General features: G+C 45.5%; 1 protein-coding gene across 13 annotated transcripts in view; it reads right to left on the bottom strand.

Annotated features, from left to right (window-relative positions):
- Positions 1–21159, bottom strand: part of LOC146856305 (ultra-long-chain fatty acid omega-hydroxylase-like) — a 200101-nt gene that overhangs the window by 17772 nt on the left and 161170 nt on the right. For all 13 annotated transcript variants that reach the window (XM_085654407.1, XM_085654411.1, XM_085654404.1 and 10 more), the window contains exons 6-8: positions 18599–18720; positions 10627–10894; positions 2445–2511 (exon numbers count right to left, since the gene is read on the bottom strand). In XM_085654407.1, coding sequence (XP_085510533.1) covers positions 2445–2511; positions 10627–10894; positions 18599–18720 — 457 coding nt within the window. The remainder of the gene's footprint in view (positions 1–2444; positions 2512–10626; positions 10895–18598; positions 18721–21159) is intronic.

Raw genomic sequence — 21159 nt, 5'->3', positions numbered from 1 at the left:
TATTGGAGCTATTTGCCATCTGTCAAGGCATAAGGCCCCTGGCTCAGATGGTGTTTCAGCAGATCTATTTAAGGGAGACAACCCTAACTGGGCTCCCTTATTGACAAATATTGTAAATGCCGTGGTTTCCATTGGTCCCCTGTCATCTTGGTTGCAATCCATCATATTCCTGGTTTTTAAGAAAGAGGATCGAGGGGACCCTAAATGTTATCGACCAATTTCTTTAATAGACATAACAGTGAAAGTCTTGGGCCATGATGTTTTAAAAAGAATGGTGGATTGTGCGGAGAAGAATATTATCTCTAATTGTCAGTATGGGTTCAGACCTGGGTTAAGTACCATCGAGCAATGTTGAATCTCCACTTATTGATTCAGAAATACATTGGGCCAAGAAGGGGATAGTCTTTCTGGGTTTCATGGACCTCTCAACAGTTTTCAATTGGGTGAACCGTTCAAAATTGTTGCTACTCCTAATATTTTTTGTGGTGGAGCCAGCATTAGTTTCTTTTATGGTGGACCTCCATAGGTATATGTTGGGCTATGTCATGTTCATAAATGAGGGTGCTTGCACGAAGAGCTTTCCCATCTCCTGTGGAGTACGACAGGGTTGTATACTGACTCCATTTCAGTTTATCATCTATATTAAAGGCCTGGAATCGACACTAATGGAAGCACTGGGTGACCCACCTAGGGTAGGTTCTCGGACAATTCCAGCCCTCTTATATGTGGACGACACCGTCCTTATTTCAAGGACAGCATTAGGTCTGCAAAGTCTTTTACATTCTTACGCATCTTTTATGGAGGGTCTGGATTTGTCTGTAAATTCCACAAAATCACTCACAAAGAGGTTGGGGTTTAGCCTGGCGAATCGAGGAGTCATTTGTGTCAGAAAGCTAGAATGGCCCAGGTGGGCTCTTTTAATTAACTGGGCTTCATGTCTGATGACAAATATTTCTGGGGCCCCTCCTTTATTCCAAAGAAGTTGGTCCTTGATAGACTGTGTAGAGCAATGATGAATTTTAGCTCGGAGGTGGGCAGGGAACCTGTGAATGCATTGATCCAGGTCCAGAAGGTCAAGTGTTTCTCAGTGGTTAGTTATGGTAGTGACCTCTGGGGGTACCAGGATTATGACCAGATACAGCAGGAAGAAAAAAAGTCCCTCAGGAAACTTTTGGGTGACCCATAGGCCACTTCCACATTTGTGGTACACGAGGAACTTGGTATCAGATACATCTCAGACCTCCTCAAATTCAGGCCTTTATTAAGCTGGATTTTTATCTGGTTTAGATTGAGCCCATTTGTAATAGACTAATCAGTCAGGACTGCATTTTCTGGGATAACCACAAGAATATCCTATGGCTGAATTACATAGAGTCTGCATTTTTAGGCTAAGGTCGTCCCAGCCTTTTTATGCATCCCGAAGGAATCACTAAAAAGGACTGCCAGTGGGTTAAACAACTTTTTAATGCGTCTGTCGGCAAACCGTGAAGATATCGAATCTTGTACGCCATCAGTGTGGGCTTACTTCCTGACGCATACAGTTAGCTCTCTGGAGCCATACCTAACATGGGTGAATAACATTTACCATTGCCATCTTTTATACAGATTTAGGATGGACGTGTGTTCCCCCACTGGTTAGTTTTACCAAAGAAAGGGTGGCAGGTGGCCGCTTAGGCCCCTGTGGGTGTGATGGTTCCTCAGGGCAGACATTGTTGTACCTCTTACGTATTGCAGTTATTATTCTTTCACAAGGAAGAGTATTTGTATCTGAAGGAGGCCAAGTTTACTCAAGTGAGGCCAGCCATGCTTTTCCTTGCCATGATGGGGAACGGCTGCACATGTGTATGTATGGGTCACATTTTAAGTTGTGTGGTAAAGATTCGACGTGGTTGGCCATAGCTCATCTATTAATCTTGAGGAATGTTTCTATTTTTACTGAAACCCCTTTACCTTTGTTCAATTGGCACCTGTTGATAGTCTGATTTGTTTTTCTCTATTGTGCATTTTAAAATGGCGTTTGCTGATCGTCTGACTAGTTTTTTATGTATTCTGCATAATGAGTCATGTTTTTATGTATGTGCTTGCTTTTACTGTGTTTTTACTAGATTTTATATATTTTATGGTTAACAATTCAACCGAATAATCTTTTTTAAATCTATTTACCAAAAAGCTTTTCACTTTTTACATGTTTATTCTTGCAATTCTTAAATTTCAGGAAAATGGTAGATCTTTTTCTTCTTTATTTATAATTAAACATACGTAACAATAATCAATCCTGGGGCAAGTACATTTTTTCTTGAAGGATGGTCTTTCGAAGAGGGAGATTCTCGTTGTAGGTATTGTCTAAGCCCATGTCTCAGTTGGTTTACACGTTTCAACAAGAACTACAACCACGCCTCAAACCCACAAACGGAGCGAAATTTCCAAACAAAGTTGTCACTCACCCTCAAACATGAATGTGTCCACTTCATCCCTTATCTCTTCATCCGACAGTCGAGTCCCATCTTCATCCTGCAAAAAACATGACAGCTTAGTCAGAGTCACGGCCGGACTGGGGAACCAAAAGAAGCCTGGGACAAAAATCCTCAAACCAGCCATGCTCCCTTTGGCTCCTTGTGCAATCCCTCTTCACATCCACCCAATTCTCCCTCTCTTCTTCTCTGATCCCTTTCTCTCTACCTTCCCCCACCTCCAACTCTTTCGCCTCTCTTGAATTCCCCCTTCCAATCCTGTGCCTGCTGCAGGTAACTTTTGGGAGCTTGGGAAAGTGACAGAGGCACCTGGTCCCGCATTCGAGCCTGCCTGCCGGCCACCGGAGCAAGGAGGATGTCGTGCAAGGAATAAAGGTAAATGATTTTTGGGGGATTTTTTTATTTATCACTTTTATTTATTTTTCCTCCTGCCCCATCACCCTCTTTATATGCCAGCCGCCTGTGGCAAGAGGAAGCCTAATTTGGGTTGGAATATTCTCGTAAAATAGTGTTTGTGGGACAAATCTACAACGAAAGGTTTTTTGCAGGCAATTTTGCTGCAGGTAAGTTTTATGATTGGACAAACTTCCCAAATGCATGAAGTTACAATGTTTTATTCATTCGCAAGCCTTTAACAGTCTAGACTCTACCTATGCACTCCTCTACACAACAATTGCTCTTTATTAATTATTATTATTTAATCTTTATTTCGGCCGATTTGGCCATAAAAGATGTACAAAAGAAGCACATGAACATGTAAAACCATCAGAGAAAGTAATCAGGAAACACATCAGATAAAAGACCATACAATTAAAATTAGAACTTAAAATTAGGTGGGAGCCTGCGACTTTAAAATACGGGTGCGAATATGCCAGACATTAGTGAGAAATTTGGCTAGTGCAAACACAATTGGACCTGAAACATCAGTTTTTAAAATTCTATACACCGGGAGGTACTCCCTAAAACCAAGGTTTCTAATGAGTGGTAGGAGCCAATATTTCCTGGCGGCCTTGTAAGTTGGACAAAACAAGACCACATGCAGATCGCTTTCCTCTGCTCCCACACATGCCGGACATAGCTTGGTAGATGGCAGTGTTGACCAGGAGCAGGTGTAGGATCGCAGAGGCAATGTGCCATATCTCCATTGGAGAAATAGCTTCCTGGCCAACACAGGAGACATAGCGTCCAAAACCCTCTCCAGCCGATATGAGTCCTTACTTTGCGCGAATACAAATGTTAAAGACCCCTCATCCTTGCAGTCTAAGGCCATAGATAATTTCTGCTCGTGATAAGCACTGACCAAAGCTATTCGTGGGATCCTTAGTGAGGCATTAGCAGGATACGACCACAGGTCGGGGAGCCCCAATCCCGTACAGGACTTTTTTATATATTTTATCCACGGGATCTGTAGAGCTTTAGGGTGGGTTAGAAACTCCCTCAGTTCCGCCCTATACGAAGAAAGTTCTACGCTGCTCCATAGCCTTCGCCAGTAGACTATGGGTCTGAGACCTAGTTCATCTGCTAATGGTCTCAGCCCCAGGTCCATCCTCAGGGGGAGGAGCGGGGTACTGGACGGGAGTGCTACTATCTGTCTAATGAAGTTGTTCTCAGTTATAGACAAGCTGCAGGAAGCTGTGTGACACCAAATTTCCGCCCCGTACATCAGAGCTCCTCTTGCCTGAGCCTTGTATATCTGGATAAGCGGCCCCAGCGGTCGATATGTCGAGCTTTTCATCAACCGAACAATGCCGCCAGTGGTCTGCACTAATTTAAGATTAACCCTAGTCTGGTGGGTTCCCCAAGACATGGTTTCATTCAACGTTACACCTAGATATTCAAAGGTGGAGACTCTCTCTAAACGTGATGCTCCCAGTAAAGGGTTCGGGCGTGATCTTGGGGTTGGGTTCAGGACCATAAACTTGGTTTTGGTAGAATTAATTTCTAACCCCCTATCTGTGCAGAAAGCCACAAAAGAATCAAGGATCCTCTGTATCCCCATGGGAGTTTTGGACAGCAGCAGGGTGTCATCTGCAAACATAATTGCAGGCACCCTGCTGCCATTCAATTTTGGGGCATCAGTGTATTCAGTTCCATTGAGATGGGCGATTACCCCGTTGACGAAGAGGCAGAACAGGGTCGGTGCCAATACACAGCCCTGTCTAACCCCCCTGTCAACGGGGAATCTGTCCGTTAGTTCCCCAAGTTTCCCGCACCTGACCCGGGCATAGTTATTATGGTGCAATCTCTTTAAAATTATCAGGATGTCTGGGGGGACCCCCATCTCAGCCAGAACACTCCAGAGTTTTCCTCTGGGCACGAGGTCAAAGGCAGCCCTCAGGTCCACAAATATAGTGTATAAACTACCCCCTTCCAATATTGCTGCCCTCCAGTAGATAACGTTCAGACGGAAAACCTGATCCACTGTGGAGACTCCCTTTCTAAATCCCGCCTGGTACGGACTGAGGGCGCCTGTTTCCTCCACCCAGTCCTGAAGCCGATTCAGCAGAATCCTGCCAAACAGCTTCTGTGACACGTCAATTAAACTGATTGGTCTATAGTTGGCTGGGAGCAGGGGCGAGCCCTTTTTAAATATAGGAACCACCTCTGCCCCCAGCCAAGTACTCGGAATTTCCATGCCCCGTAAGACTCCATTAAACACAGCAGCCAGATAGGGGGCCCATACACCGGGCTCCTGCTTGAACAGGTCCCCGGGCAGGCCATCCAGACCTGGCGCCTTTCCGCCTTTAAGTCCCATTAATGCTACCTTCACCTCGCCCACTGTTATCAAATCCCCGCCATACTCTGCCAGTCCAGTACCGATGTCAATCTTAGTTACTCCCAGCTCAGAACTGTAGAGAGACTGGAAGTGTGCCTGCCACACCCCTGCTGCAATATTTGGCTCTATTGCCGAAAGGAGGTTCCCCGACCCCCCCCCTTTACTACTCTCCAAAACGTTTGGTGGTCTCTTACTGCGAGGGAAGTGGTGAGCTCCTCCCACTGGTTCTCCTCCCATTCGGTTTTAGCATGGGTAACCAGTTTTTTATAAGCCCGTCTATTTTCTCGCAGCTTCTCTCTGCCTGTTCCCTCCTTGATGCTTCTAAGGAGTTCTCCCTTTGCCTTCCTGCAGGCTGCATTGTACCATAGGGCCTTATGTTGCTGGGTCCTCCTCTGATTCTGAACCCTGCTAAAAAGCTCAGAAGCCGCTCCCTTTATAAGGTCCTCATGAGCCTGATATAATTTCTCATGATGGTCTGTATTGCCCACATCATTGGCTAGCTCTCCCACTTTTTCCAAAATAGGGATTAAACCTGCGTAGAGCTTCGAAAGTTTCACTTGGCTCGTAGCTAGTTTATCCCACCTGATTCTTCTCCTGTTATTATCTAATAGTAGTTCAGGGTTGAACTCCTCCATGGTTGTTGTGGAGGCCTTTAGCCCAGGATGGCTAAGATCGAGTTCAAGGGCGTTATGGTCACTATCCAATCTCTCCACAACCCTAAAGTCCAAGATAGAAGACCAGTTCACTATCTGCACAAGGGCATAGTCCAAGCGGGACTCTCTTCCCAGTCTGTTGTACGTGGTTTTGCTTGGTACATCAGACTTAATACGTCCATTGCAGGCTCTAATTCCATGCTTTAGGGTAAGGGCAGTAATCTGCAATGCCACAGGTGTCCATACCTTTGGGGAAGGTCCTACGACAGAGGGTACTGACCACCTGAACTCTTCTTCCATGGGAAATCCCTCTACGAGGCCGACCAGCGGCTCGAAATGGGAATTTAAATCCCCTCCCACTATATAAGGAATGTCTCTTGGCATTTCCGCTAAGTATACTTAAAGCTCCTCTATAGTGGGAGATTCACGCGAAGCTCCCACTGGCCTGGAGTAAATATTTATCAGGGCAAGTTTCGCTAGGTTCGGCCAGGCCAGTAAAACCACTAGGATATCATCTGATGGCACCGGTAGGCGTGAAGCCTGACATCCTAAGTGGGATGCCACCCAGGTTGTGAGTCCACCAGAGGGGCGGCCCTTACCCTCCCACCTAGCCGGGATGGAAAATGACTCGTAACCTTGGTGGTTGTAATCTTCCCTTGCCCAAGTCTCTTGGAGCATGCAAACATCCCCGGACTCGAAGTAAGTTGTCCAATCTTGAGTGCCCAGTTTACTGGCAAGGCCAGCCACATTCCACCAAATTAGTCTCATGTGCGCTGGAGAAGCCACAGAACAGATTGCAGAGGTGGAGTGGGGGGAAGAGCCAGCACCAGAGCCAGAAACTACACCAATTGCTCTAACAGGGTCATTTTCAGAGGTGGGTTCAGCCGGATCAGGAAGTTTACTGGGACCGATACCCAAGGTCACAGGATTTGAGTCCGGGTTTGGGGGCAGTCAGTCCACACCATCCAAACCGTTCAGGCAGTTAAAACGATTGTGGTCCAAAAAGGGAGTCTCCAGAGGTCGATAAACTGGACGTGGAGCATATCCCCTATATCTAGATCTTCGTTCCACCCTTGTCCAGTTACCTTGTGACAGATCATGGTGCACGCAAATGGGAGGGAAAAAGAAGGAAACTGGCAAAGTCTGTATGGTAGAATCCAGTGATCTATTTGACCCAGCACAAATGTGTAGTACTGTTCCAGGGTCTCGAAAAGACACAATGATACAGTCCCCTGCTATTGATTTCCCCGACTTCCCCAACCATGGTACCCTTCTTACCATAATGATCTCATTGTTGAGGTGGGCTGGGAGAGGTCTGTTCCAATTCAACCATTTAATGGTTTTCCTCTTGAGTGAGTGAAAGTTCTCATTTTCACCCAGTTCTAAAGAAGGAACACCAGCCAAAACCACCATGAGGCTGTTAGCCTCTGGTGGTAGGTCGGGTCCCCGTGGTCTAGGGGCAGGCTTACCAGGGAACAGGGGGGCAGTACCAGCATTATGTAGGACCCGAGGGTTTGAGCCAGTATCTATGCGTTGGAAAGCTGGGCCATCTGTCTGTGGTGGTAGGATGTTAGGATTGCTAGAAGGAATTGGAACTGGGATAGCCATAAGTGGCTGTAAAAGGGGAGCGGCAGTGGAGCCCAGAGGAGGCCCCGTGTGGATCGGTGCGTTTTGTATATTGGGGAAGGTACCTATTGGTAGATTGGACTCAGTGGTTCTACTCTGTTTGTTATCTGAGGTTTTCGTGGTGGTTAAGGTTGCCTCCAGAGTGGTCAGCCTGAGTTCTATTTTCTGCAAGCTCTCGCTAATGGGCAACAGGAGTGATCTAATTAGGGCTTCGATGCTCCCCAAGGAGATGCCAGGAAGTAATGTGTTAAGTGGGCTCTTCCCTTTGTCGCTGGTAGACACAGAGGTAATAGTGTTAGTACCCTTAAGGGGAGTAGCCTTGTGCACATTAGCTAATGGCCTATCCAACATAGATACGGACTTAAGTGACTTTCCAAAATCAGAGTGGGGGATCTTGGTCTTCCCCTGACCACCCCTCAACTTCCTTCTGCGCTTATTTGGTGGTGGGTCATGCACCTCTGCCACCACAGTTTGCTTTGGCTTGTTAATCCTGGTTTTAGCTCTGGTGTGCGTTTGGGTGAGTAAGTCAACTACCGTACTACTGGCAGCTAGTAGTGGAGTGATGTCCGTAGTTTGTTTAGGAAGTGGGCCAGGAATAGAAGAACTATCCCGTAGTAATAGGGGAACATCTTCTTGGGATAAAAGATCCTGGCTAGCATTAAGGGAACCTTCCTCTTGGGAGATAGGATAGGAAGTTATATCACTGAGGGGCCTATTTTTCATGTGTTCAATCGAGCGACGACGCTCTGCCCTACGCATCTCCAGACATGTTTCGTTTCCCCCGTCACCCTTTACCGATTTAAAATAATTGTCCAGAGTCCCGGTGTTGCCTCCCCCCTCCTTCGCTGGTGTTCCGCCTAGGGCCGATGATGGCATACCCAGAACCTATTTCACAAACCAGATAGGTTCAAGGAAATGCAGGTGAAAGAGAGTGGGCCCAGCCCAGCCTCCTGTGGCCCCTGACGGCCACAGACGGTCCCGCCCTTGTCCCGGGCTTATCCCCGGGCGCTCCCGCGACGCGGAAGTAGCTGTTTAAATTAGTAGGAGGAGAGTTAAGCTGTGAGTGGGGCGGGGCTTGCAGGGAGAGCGGCCAGGTGGCAGGAGGCGCGGGTTAACAGGACTGCTGGGAGACGTAGTCCTGTCCCGCCGCTCGCAGCCCTGCACTCGCCCAGTCCCTCACTGAAACAATCCGCAGGTTTGAACAAACGGCTCTCACGCCGCAGCGGGACCCACGAAGCGGGTTCCGCAAGGAGTAGTAGAGGGTCCAGTGAGAAGCCAGCAGCAAGCAGCAAGTCCGCCAGGTATCCCGGGGCAGAAGAGCTCAGAAGGGCTTTTTCAAGCTGTGAGTGGGGCGGGGCTTGCAGGGAGAGCGGCCAGGTGGCAGGAGGCGCGGGTTAACAGGACTGCTGGGAGACGTAGTCCTGTCCCGCCGCTCGCAGCCCTGCACTCGCCCAGTCCCTCACTGAAACAATCCGCAGGTTTGAACAAACGGCTCTCACGCTGCAGCGGGACCCGCGAAGCGGGTTCCGCAAGGAGTAGTAGAGGGTCCAGTGAGAAGCCAGCAGCAAGCAGCAAGTCCGCCAGGTAAGCGATAGATGCAGAGTTAAAGAGCCTCCAAAAATAATGAAGGGTATATAGATGACGATGTTCTTAAGGTCATAAGAACCATCCAAAGATATCTAAAATCCAAATCCAAAAAGTCAGGATCAATGGTAATAATATCCTTCAAGTTAGGGCAAGGCAACCACGATCTGACTAGTAGTGCGTTCAAATCCAACACGCCTTCTCTCCTGGCTGGTTCGATTAATCCCACCATTATTAATTATCAATTGTCTTTTCTTTGTTCTCAACAACTGTAACCAGACAGCGCAAAGTAGATCATGGACTGCCGGCAGTATGCTAAAGGATGCCAGTCAGGTCAAAGTTCATTTTTTCTTACACTGTTGCAGGAGACCTGCTAAAAGCAGAAAATGTCTAGGTGGAACTATGAAAATGTATGTATTCTGCTCTTGCATGTGTTGCAACAGCAACATTCAATGTGTGAGTTAAGACACCAGGGGCCGCATTATACATGCAGCACATTTTCCTTCATTGCGCTAAGCACAACGTTCAAAAGGTGCGCCCAGCGCATTGAAGGAAAATGTGCCGTATTATGATGAATGCGCTGCCCTGGGGGCAGCTGCGAACTCACACTGGGGGCAGCACATTCATGTGAATAACAGAGCGGCTGCTTGAAAGCCGCACCGTGTTTTTACAGTGTAGGCCGCAACCCGCCTGCACTTTTAAAGGGGATTAGAGATCCCCTTGCAGGGGGGTGCAGTCAGTGACTGCACCGGCCTGCAAGGGGATGTATGGGGAGTCCCTAGGAACCCTCGTTTGTCCCCTCCGGAGAGCAGGTCTCAGGGGGCACACTGACAGTGCACCACCTTTTATTTTAGGTTGCTCACTGTCATTGCGCCTCGTGAGAGCATCTTTGACTCTGTGCCCGTGTCTGTAATACAACGCAGGCGCAGAGGCAAAGGGATTCCCTCATTGGCATGGGGCACGCCCCCATGCAAATGAGGGAACACTCCCTGAAGATAGCGCTGGCGCTGTATGTGCGCAAGTGCTATCGGTATTACAGAAGTGGCCGCACAAGCGTCTGCAGCCTCTTCTGTAATACCAAAGTGCCCCGGGGTCACTCAAAGTGGGCGCAAATGCCTGTTGTGTCCCTGGGACACTTTGTGTAATACGGTCCCAGATGGAAAGTACTTTGACACCATATTATATATGCCTTTTGTATGCAAAGGAATAACCCAGGTACAATTTTGATGCAGACAACCACAATTCATGTAATACCCATAAATCTTGTGAGATTTATGCCTATTATGTGTAAAGAAGTTGCTATTTCGTTTACTCCTTACAGGCCCCTTGCTTCAATTGCCTTTTAGCTCTCTTCACAGTTACTATATACTGAGCCCTCTCTGTATCAATCTGCTTTACTTCCTGACACAAATTATTTCCTTCCACCGTCTAAGCAAACCAAACACTCAATACCTCCAAACAAGTGCTACATCACTTCAATGTGCGGGGTTTAGAACAGCCATCCCTTCTGACTGACCTTAGATAGAAGCAGAATGTCGATGAAGTCCTTGGGTTTGCCATGCTTGGATCTCATGAAGCCTTCTGCCCCCTGATCGCTGAGGGCTTTCCTGCGCTCTTGCACCACACTGTCGGTGAACTGGTGGACAATCCCGCAGGCGCGCTTGAACCGCCTCCCATTGGCAGACAGGTGATAGATGAAGTCCAAATGATGCAGCAAACAGTGCTCCCGTTTAACCACCAGAGAACTGAGCTCGTAGATGCAAGCAATGTAGTCACTCGGTTTTCTGTAAAATGAACAACGTACTTATGTGAACAGATACTAGCCACATCTTTCCAGACTTACCTTCATACCAATACTTTTTGTCTTGATTTATTTGTGTGCTTACCTGAGCTTTAGAAATTCTTATCTTCACCTACCTACGTCCCATTTCTGACCACATTACAATATTCCCAATATACAACACAAGTCTTTGGGTGGGTTATAGATAACCCGTCCTCCCTACTACAAGTGCTGTAGGATATAATGCAATTGTAATAAGGCAAACTGGATATCCGTCACATTTGTAACAAAGTACTCCCTTGCAAAACTGTACATTAAGCCCTTTGACTCTCAAGAAAGGGCGAGATGGGTTTGTGTTCATTTAAGAGACCCATTTCATCTCCAGAAAGGGAATATTCACATCACAAGAAATAATGTCCCAACATTAAATAAACCACTTCGGTGGAAAGAGGAGGAATACTGGTTCTTGGGTCGGTGGTAGTGGCATAAAATGAGGGTCTTGCCTCCTCAGTTGAAGAAGCTGTGCACTAAAATCAGTTAAAGATGATTTTCACTATCTGTGCAAAGGGGGTCAATGTGGTAAAGTACAGTCCCACAATGGTTGGTGCTAGGATCTCATGGCATCAGTGTAGGGGAGAGCCTGGAGTACATCTTTAGTTTGTCGAAAAGACAATACGTGGATGTAAGCTGGGTATTTTGTATGTGGGATCTGACAACAGAAAGGTTGGATTGGTGACATTACCCTCGCAATTAAGGCTAATAAGTCTGGCCATAAATAGTATGTTGAAGAAGCATGTGCAGAAAATGTATTTCGGTTCCTCCTTCCTGTTGGCACGCCAGAGCACAGTTTTGCAGAATGCAGATATGCAAACTCTGACAATCAATGCTGCCAGTCGTAACTTTCACAGTCCCATCTTGTTCAGCTGCCCATGACCGTCTCTGGAGTACATGCGTTGCTGGGTTGACTTCTCTTGGACTGAACAGTTGAATTAACAAGCCTCAATTTTCACAGCTGGTGACCAGCCAAATATTTGGTGCTTGGTCAGCTGGAAGAGCGGGCATACTGTGGGAATAAATCTTTGTCATAAAGTACTGGGTATCACGTACAAGACCTGAAGAATTCTTATTTCACTTGTTGGGCACTACCAATGAGGCAAGATGAGAAGCGTTTAAGTGCTATCCCACCAACATCGACTGACACAGAATGAAATCACACATAAAAATATACGCCATTTTAAGAGAAAGAGGTTGAGGAGGGTAGAACCCAATCGTCCTTTATACAAATATAAACTGAAGCCAATAAATTTGGTTCAAATTAAACATAGGTGTTAATCAGTTTCAAATGTTTGAGGGCTTTTCTCATCTTGTAGTGAGTTGTCCCTGAGCAGAGTGGGAAGGACATATTAATGGAGAGTGGGGGAGAAGAGTCAAATCTCACCATGGGGGCAGATTCAGGCAGAGGCTCAGCAGTTTGACACAGGAGAAGGGTCTTTTATGGGAAACATTCGAGCAATTAAAAATAACTGTGGAGCAAGTTCATCCAGACAGCGATGACCATTTCATTGCTCGTTAGACCATCTCATTTGATGTTTTAAGGTCATTACGGGTTTTTCAAGACCAAGTAAGCTTAACTAAAGTGCTCTCTTCTCTGTACACAATATTGGAGTGATAAATGTCCACAAAACCTTCATGCAACCACCTCTTTAAGAAAATATCCAATGAGAAACAATTAAATTAACGGAATACAAAATATAATATACCATTTGACCACAAAATGTGAATATTACTTTTAACGGCTCTGGCTATGAGACAAAGAAAAAAATTCCACCGGGTAGGTAGGTAGATGTGTGTGGAGAGAGAGAGAGAGTGAGAGTGAGAGTGAGAGTGAGAGTGAGAGTGAGAGTGAGAGTGAGATGAAGAGTGAGAGTGAGATGAAGAGTGAGATTGAGAGTGAGAGTGAGAGAGAGAGAGAGAGAGAGAGAGAGAGAGAGATAGATATATGGTGGTAGGACTGACAAGTATACGTTTGTGGCATGGAGAAAAAAGGCAACCAATCGTATGTGTATGGGGCAAGCGTGCATCAGAACGAGCTAAGATGAGGTGGCTAATACAAACAGCAACAGGACTCCGCTGTGAGCAGGAAGGACTTACGAGTTACTAAAAAGGTGCTGAAACCTACAGAGTACTGCAATCAAGTACTATAGACTTTTTGAGCTGTAACTGATTAGCTAAGCACAGTCCCTGTCCTCCAAAGATGGGACTTCCTATTTGAGAGGTAAAACTCAGTTCACAGTCTTAATTCCAGCTCAAATCAGAAAATGTGTGAAAAGAACTATGTAAACAAGAGAACTGGAATGTGTAAGCGATTGGAATATCTGACAGAAGTGAAAACATTGATACTAAGAAGCAACATTTTGCTTTTGAAAAGAGTCTTTGCTCCTTGTGATGATAAATATTAGGATTACTAGATGAAGCAGGGTGCCTGGAAAGCAAGAGGGTGTCACGGTGTGTTTGTACAAAGAAGCAGGGGCCTGCTAGGTCTATAGTCAGTCTTGAGCCAGAGGCTCAGTAGGTCTGTGTAGTATCTTGGTTATTATGCTTTACATGTCATCCACTGCTCTACCAGTGGAACACTCTTGAGATGATGTAACATAGAATGTTGGTGTATGAATTACACAGCCGGAGAAGGGCTGAGCGCCTTGCTGGCTGCTCCTGGTGGGGCTGAATTACTACTGTACTACTGATCTGTAACCAACTTGAATAAATCCTCTTGAAACATCACAATCAGCCTGGACTTGATTACTTCAATTTTATGGCAACGAGTTGAATCTAAGAACCTGCTTCTGCTACCTCTGAGGACATTTGGAGTACCTGCTCTCAAGATAAAGCAACTCCTGTATCTACAGCTGTACTTACTTATCTGCTGGCAACACATCAGCCCCACCAGTGACCTCCCACCGGTCGCCCTCAACGCAATAGCGCCAGTTCCAGTTTCTACGCAGCTCAAGTATCTGCCTGCTGCCCCCACAGCATCTCAAAATATCTGCTCTAGCTGTCCCTACAGTGTCTGTTCAAACTACAACTTAAGGCTGTTCAAGGCTTTTCTTTAGCTGTATCTACTCTAATTGGATTTCAAATGCAGCTCAAAGAATTACAGGTTGCTCCCACACCTACTACTCTACAACCATGCATAATCGAGACCCTCGGCGACTATTGCGCAATTGGCAAGTTTAATTGTGCTTCCTGTTATACGGCAGTGAAACCGTTCCTCCAGGCAGCAATTTGCGGTACTTTGGCGAGTCATTAACTATTATTCTAAAATTTGCCGTTACATTCAGCGGCATTTGAACGTGTGCCACCAGCTGCGGCATTTGAATGCTCACCGCGAGACCATTGCAAGCACCACCTTACCTGCGTCAGTGTCATGTTGGTCAAGATAGAACCGGAGCCTGTTGTGACGCTTCTCTTCGAAGTCTGCTTGGGCAGCGCCAGTCATGCACATACCTGCCGAGAGCCACCCGGTACTCTGTGACCCCGCGTCCCGCCATCTTAGGTTCACTATGTTTCCAGCTGCAGACTGCGTTGTATTCACCGGTTTGCTCTGTGATTTGCCAACCTCGATTCTTTGCTCTGACAACCACGTTCCTCTATGATCAATAACGTTTTTTTATTGTCTCCAACATGAAGCAACGGGATTCTCAAGTAGAAAGAATTCTTTGCCTCCAGCATGTCACCGGTTTATATACAAGGTACTTTTATTTCTGTTTCAATATAGACTCTATGCAGCATTTGATTCTACGCTCTCCAGCTTGAAGACTGACAGAACAATGGTTGAGAAGTTTGCCGGAGCGTTAGTCTCTCTTAACACCATGTATTGTGACTCATTTTTCTTCGTTCTGGCACAAAGCATGTTTGTTGTTTTCTCGAGTGCAGCGTGCTATTTTTCAAAATTTTGGTTTCTTGTTCTTCATGCTTCTTTTCATTCACTGGTCTACGCTGCCATCTAGTGTCAAGGTGTAAGTTGTCTGGAATTCTTTTACACGGAAAGTGTTATCTGTTTCAAGCTCTTTGTTCAATGCCTCACTGTTCTATACGTTTTAGGCAACTTTAAATATTTTTTTAAAGAACATTTTCGTCTCCAAGGTTGGATTAGAGCTTTTCTGTGGACATTTTGGTGCACACACACACACATTTTGATTTCCTTTGTTTAGGGATGAGTTTTATGGTTTAAATTTTTTTATTGAAAATCAGCTCAAAAAACATCAGCTCAAAAAACATGTGGCGAAACCCAAGTACCCCTCACAATGATAGATAGGGATGAGTTTTAAACGTCTTTTCCTCTACCTGAGTCTTAACTATAATTACTCAGTAAATGGTGCATAATAATTTTAGTGTTGTACAGTGCACATTTTACCAAATGGTTCACACATTGCGAGGATTTAGTCCCGCACTTCCTATGCACAATGTCTCTTGACCTCTCCGTGAGGTGTGTCTGTTGCATCTCTCCTATTCTCATGTGCATACACATTGACCTCAAGTCGATGTGTAACCTGTTATGTTTACATTCTACCCTCCATAGGGTGTCTAAGGTTTTTACCTTCACACAGTGCACAATCTGTACCTCAACTCGAGGTGTCTCACAGGGGTTTTAGTCCCGTCATTACAGTGCACATTGTTCTTGCCTCCACACGAGGTGTCTCACAAGGGTTTTTTTTGTCCTGCTACTCTAGTGCACAACGTTGACCTCTCCACAAGGTATTTATCTCTTTTGTTTCCGTGCACACCTATCTAGGTTCACACGTTTTGTGGCTTTTGTCCCACTTTTACAATGCACAATCTCTTGACCTCTCCGGAGGTATTTTTGTTGGGCCTCCCCATCATCTTGTGCATAACATTGTACCTCCAGTCGAGGTGCGTTCTTACGCAGACATGACATTACACATGTCATTACATAACTTATACCTTCACTGCAGTGCACGTCCCTACCTTACTTAAGGTGTCTAGTGTGAGTTGTTTGTTTTATTCTACAGTGCACACAATTTAGATCTCCACTCGAGCTCATTCATGCACACGCTTATTTCTACCCTTACTGGGTGCATAGTTTGGGTTCTTGTCCAATTTCTGTCGTGCAGGGTTTCAGTACACTAGGTGTTATGTTTATCTTCTACGTATTGCTTCTTGTTTTAGTAGACTGTTTCACCCAGTGCTGTTAACATTTTATTATCTTAATATTTTTTTTTATTACAGGGAAGCAGGAGTAATCCTTTGTATTTCTGTTCTTCTCTGTCATCTTGTTTCTTCCTGATGTGGATTTCTCTCTTGCATCTTACCTGGCCAGTTGGTGTACAGGGAGCACTCATTGATAATTTCTCTTTCTTTTCATTATTTCTTTTTCTCATTTATAGAAAGGAGGATGGGAAACATGTTATTTATCTGTTTCTTTAAGACTTTTGCTTGTTTTCTTTCTTTTTATCCTCCGCTCTGTTCTCCCTAGTACTCTCCTCTCTATTTTGTTCTTCTAGCCTCTACATCGGATTCTACATTTCTCTTTTCTGTTTTCTTCCTGGAAGAAAGGAGGATATGTAGTATCTTGGTTATTATGCTTTACATGTCATCTACTGCTCCACCAGTGGAACACTCTTGAGATGATGTAACATAGAATGTTGGTGTATGAATTACACAGTTGGAGAAGGGCTGAGCGCCTTGCTGGCTGCTCCTGGTGGGGCTGAATTACTACTGAACTACTGATCTGTAACCAACTTGAATAAATCATCTTGAAACATCACAATCAGCCTGGACTGGATTACTACAGTCTGTATTTACTTTAGTAGGCAGGGTCGCGCCGCAGGTCTTGACACAGATCTATGATCCCTCATGATGTTGGGGCACCCTCGATGCATTTTCACTTTTGTGTGGGAGTCCCCTTGGAATCAAAGCACTCTTCAAGAGGGGGTGAGGCAGGGGAGCTGGAGGTCTGTATTTATTCTGGATATAGGTGTTCTACACATGAACTTACTTTCGATGCATGCACACAGTAGGTATCTAATCACTTTCCTCTTCTGAGTGTTCTTTACCTATCCTCACTCGCGAGGAATGATGTGTGTTAAGTGCAAATTTTGCGCTCTCATTTGTAGGGGCGCCTCATAATCATGAGAAGTCTGCACATACATATAAACTTTTACTGTATTAATTTAGTCCATTAGAATGTGAACTGTAATAACATGAAAGTGATGTGTTAATGATATTTTCAATGTAAACGTGAAGAAATTAATGTTGCAAATACATGTGGTTAGACGAAAACATTAACGTGCCGAAGTTGTACAAGTCGCTAGCAAGTGTTCACACAATTGATCTGCTTATGTAGCACATTCATTCAGAGATGCTCAGTAATAATGTTTATTTTGTATGTGTTGTTTTATGAGGCCTTGTGTTATTTCTTATGTTGACTGATTTCTGTAGGCCTGAAGTGTATTTTCCTCCGGTGGCTCTTGCATTACATTCACTAAGTGAATCTCATGTCAATGTTGAATTTGTTATTCCTCACGTTTCCTGTTGCAGGTGGAAAATTCATCCTGGTTAGCTAGAATAATGTCTTTGTTTTAGGAGTTAGGTTTGCAAGGAGAGGATACATTGAATGGTGATACTGATGATAAAGAACTGTTGTATTTTCTCATCGGAGTAAGCCTGGGAATCAAGGTCATCTCGCCAAAGCCTGGGAGCATCGCTGCCGTGTGGAAAATTGCCTACAAGGAGGTGGCTTGCTTGGATGGTGTGATGTCGCAATGCATCTTGGGTTTCTCTAACCAATGAAGTATCCAAGTTAGGGATAGTGTCCGGGGACTTCTGCATTGAGAGAGAGAGCATCTTAGAACGAGCTCTGTAGCTTCATGCTACTTGGCCCATCTAAATGTGAAGAGACTTCTTAGGAAGACTTCACGGGCTGACACCTTTATGGATCTTGCCTTGGGAAATGCTAAGTAGCCATGTCGCACTAGTGATAGTGTAGGGATAAACTAATGCTTTACACCTACAAACCTCCAATGAAGGGGACGTTGGTGCAAATATTTTCTGTGTCCTGATTCTCGAACTGATTATTCAGTACATGTTGCACCGCCTTAATTTTACCCATGGGATTGCTTTGTATTAGTTCCAATGTATTTCTATACCCTTATTCTGAGGTGCTTGTATGTCCAATTGTCATTGGCTTTTAATAATAAACTAACTAAACTTAACTGGTAGTCAGTGATTCTTCAGAGTCCTAGTTCATAGGAACTGTAATGCTTGATTGGTTAACTATTTTCCTCCCCTCCACGCTTCCATGCTGACAAAAAGAGACATAGGCCTGGGGTTCCAGAGTAGATCTAGAACATGGAACCTGGCTCCTTCATGTGCGATATGAACATTCTCCCTTCAGTCCATACTCACCTACCTGTGGGGCCTGAGGGAAGTGCTCTCTTTTAAGGCATTGCCACCCTGCATCTATACTTCCCCCTTGAGGTGGGGCTTCAAGGCCTTTATCCTCTCCTGTGGATCAGTGCAAAATACTCCTGTCTTCCCTCTTGAGACAGTAGTGCTTCAGGCCTGTACTCACTCGTGGTGCACAGTTCTTATATTTTCCCTCTCCCCAGGCCCACACTTACTCTTGGGTTTGGGTTCCCCAGACCCACACTTACACTAGAAGCGACTCCCCCCAAAGACCCTCACTCACTCTTGGCAGTTGCTGTTGTGGCTGAAGGTGCACTTGAGGAGGCTGTCCAGGGTCATCAGGCTGATGTGTTCAAACATGTCCAGAGAGACGGGGCCGGCCGCTGTGAGTTTGCGCCATTTTTCCTAGGGACATCAAAGAGATAATTAGTGGACCCTTAATATATCGCTCATCAGGAGCTGGAATATCACCTACACAAGTTTGCCTCTCGTATCCTTAGGGGTAAAGATCAGTGGTGTCTCTACAGCTCTCACGCAGGTCCACTGATAAAAACGAGTGGGGCCATCTATAATAGCCCATTGTGAAGAATGTGAGCACGCGTATGCATATAGATCGCGTGTGCCTTTACTTTGTAGCATGCTTACATCATATATAGTGCATAGTAAGAGATATTCAAGGTCATGTGAGGCCTAACAGACCCATCTAGATTCCTGCCTCCAGGAACGTCATTAGTCCTAGGTGGCCTTCGCTGCTCTCCTTCCTCCTAGAGCTTGATGGCTGCTGACATGTGGTATTATACAGCTCTAACGAAAATGCAGTTACATTATCTGATGAAGAGTGAAGCAGGACTATTTAGTTAGTGTCGAACGTCAGGTTTATAAGGCTCAGGTCAAGGAGAGAGAATCAGGCCAGCAGCACCTTCGCACTGTATGGAAAGTCCATACATTCAGTAAACACAAATGTGCAGGTGGACGCAGCAGAATAAAAAAAACACTTTGGAACCATACAAGTAGGCTTTAAATATATTTGTACCATGACATGTTATCTTACAATTAAAGGAGTCCCTCCTCTGTTCTCCCAGTTCCACCTGTGTCCAAGCTTGCTGCTGGAAACCTGGGCTGTGTGTATTTAGCAGCTACTACTAATGCCTCCAGGACAGGACGCAGCTCCTCACTGTGACAGCAAAATGATTAGATGAGGTTTTAGCTAAACTGAGCCAGGAATAAGGCCTTAAACCGTGAAAAACAATTGGGATTCCTGAATATCCTTTAGTACACTCTGCTAATCTTCTCTCTCCTTAGCTCAGCTCTCAGTTTGGACACCTGTCTGTTGCCTGAAGCTCATCCGTGAACATCCTAACATGGCAGTCTCGGTCCCTCATCCTTCAAATGTTGATGAATTCAGTACTCTCACATTTTGTAGTAGTATCACCTGCCACTTACAGAGCGCTAAATGTTAAAACAGTGATGGCATTTATATTCATGTTGCCAATCTCTTCCACCTCTCAGGCCTTGTTCCCATTCACCTCAGGAGCTCCTCTGCCCACCACTCTTCTTACCTGGCCCACTCTTCCACCTCCCCCAAGTAACATGCCTCTTTATCTTCCCACGGTTTGTCCCCTAGCCTGCATCCCTCGCCATTCGCTTATGTTCGATTCATCATCCCTTCTCCGGTGTGATGAAATAGCGGAATTATTTTCTGCCAAAGTCATAAACATCTATAGGAGTTTTCTACAAACTAACTTCATTTTTGATCTTGTTACTTCTAAACAGCAAGCTTTGCTGGAAGAGTTTCCTCCTCTGACTTTACCCTCCCTGCATGAACTACTGAGGCAATTAAAATCGGGTTACCCCGCAGACCCCGCCCCCCCCCGCTATTTTAAATCAGGTCACTGAAGTAGTATCACCAGTTATTCGGGATGTGATAAACACTTCTCTCTTAAGAGGAATGGTGCCTCATCTTTGGAAACAGGCAAGGGTCAAAGCACTTTTGAAAAAGACAAATATTGACCCCGAGGACTGGGCCAATTATCGGCCCATCTCCCTGCTGCCAGGCATCCGCAAATTAGCTGAGAAACATGTTAACTTCGTACTATCAGCATTTTTGGAAAATAACAATTGCCTTCACTCCACGCAGACCGGCTTTAGATGCCAAAAGGGCATGGAGACTGCCCTCATTGCCGTGATAGAGGAGTCTAGGAATGGATGGTGGAGGCTGCGCTGCTCTTGTTAGATCTTAGCGCAGCCTTCGACACTGTTAATCACCAACTAATGATCCAAAGACTCAGGGAGGTGGGTGTGGCTGGAATTGCCCTGAAATGGCTTCAGTCTTTTCTTGAAAATAGACTTTTTACAGTCTATGAAGATGATGCTGCTTCAAAACCGATTCCTTTGATGTGTGGAGTTCTCCAGGGATCTTCCATAAGTCCTACCATGTTTAACATCTACATGAGTTCTCTGGCAGAATTGGTGCGCCCATGGGGGATACAGATCGTCACTTACGCTGACGACACCCAATTGGTGGTATCTCTCAGCCAGCAGGACAAATCGGACTCTGGTCTAACCTCATGTCTTGGGAAGATCTCTGAATGGATGGACAAGTCGTTTTTAAAACTGAATGGAGCAAAGACAGAACTCATGCTCCTTGGTCATTCTGCCCCTCTGGCCCAGTTGCCTAGGCTCCCCACCTGCTCCAAAAAAACAGATTAAGAGTCTGGGAGTCTGGCTTGACTGCAATTTGGACTTTAAAGAACAAGCGCGCAAAGTTGCAGCCAATTGGTATGGACTCCTTAGGATGATAAGGAAGATTCTTCCTCTTCTTCCTTTTGCTGCCAGACTATTATT

Source organism: Triturus cristatus, chromosome 4_1 (genome assembly GCF_964204655.1).
Source record: "Triturus cristatus chromosome 4_1, aTriCri1.1, whole genome shotgun sequence".
Classification (NCBI taxonomy): domain Eukaryota; kingdom Metazoa; phylum Chordata; class Amphibia; order Caudata; family Salamandridae; genus Triturus; species Triturus cristatus.
The sequence above is the reverse complement of the archived record's forward strand: the minus strand, read 5'-3'. Positions and strand labels throughout refer to the sequence as shown.